Genomic DNA, 572 nt, shown 5'->3' on the forward strand with positions numbered 1-572 from the left:
TACGCACGCAGGCACGCACGCACGCAGGCACGCACGCACGCACGCACGCACGTACGCACGCACGCACGCACACACACACACACTCACACACTCACAGCCTCGCACCACCACCATCAACTCATAATCACGATGGCGCGCCTAGTGGCCGACCTCTAGTTGACCGCCTTCATCGAAGCGTCGAGTATATCCAGCGCCATGTTCGCGTGGTGCGGTCGGAAGATGAGGGTCGGTCGGAATCGCACCGACCTTTCGCCGGAACCGCCCAGGTGCAGACCTGTGACGTAGGAACGCACGCGAATTCATTACTGCAACACGACGCCATGTATCGAAGCCCCGCTTAACGAACTTTTAGTTTAATTGATGGAAAAAATTTAGAAATACTACGTAGTAAGCCCTATACGTGTAATATACGCAGTAAGTATGGTATCCAAGTCAAAAATCCAATGAAAGATTTACTAATCGAAAAATAAAACGATATTTTTAACGTGAGACAAAGTGGAACTCGAAGAACCACTGGAGAATGGCACGGGGACGAACCAGGTCAGGGCAACCACGGCGGTATATATTGCTGT

At 51.4% G+C, this 572-nt stretch overlaps 1 protein-coding gene and 1 long non-coding RNA gene across 2 annotated transcripts in view; one reads left to right on the plus strand and one right to left on the minus strand.

Moving 5' to 3' along the window:
* LOC106814487 overlaps positions 1-572 on the plus strand; it is a 23,944-nt gene that overhangs the window by 7,615 nt on the left and 15,757 nt on the right. The gene's annotated exons all lie outside the window — the stretch shown is intronic.
* The window catches only part of LOC106814485 (4-aminobutyrate aminotransferase, mitochondrial-like), a 2,311-nt gene continuing 1,801 nt past the window's right edge, over positions 63-572 (minus strand). The window contains exon 3 of the mRNA XM_014818801.1: positions 63-274. Within this exon, the coding sequence (XP_014674287.1) occupies positions 153-274 (122 nt within the window). The 3' untranslated portion in view covers positions 63-152. The remainder of the gene's footprint in view (positions 275-572) is intronic.

Source organism: Priapulus caudatus, unplaced genomic scaffold (assembly GCF_000485595.1).
Source record: "Priapulus caudatus unplaced genomic scaffold, Priapulus_caudatus-5.0.1 Scaffold930, whole genome shotgun sequence".
Taxonomy (NCBI): domain Eukaryota; kingdom Metazoa; phylum Priapulida; class Priapulimorpha; order Priapulimorphida; family Priapulidae; genus Priapulus; species Priapulus caudatus.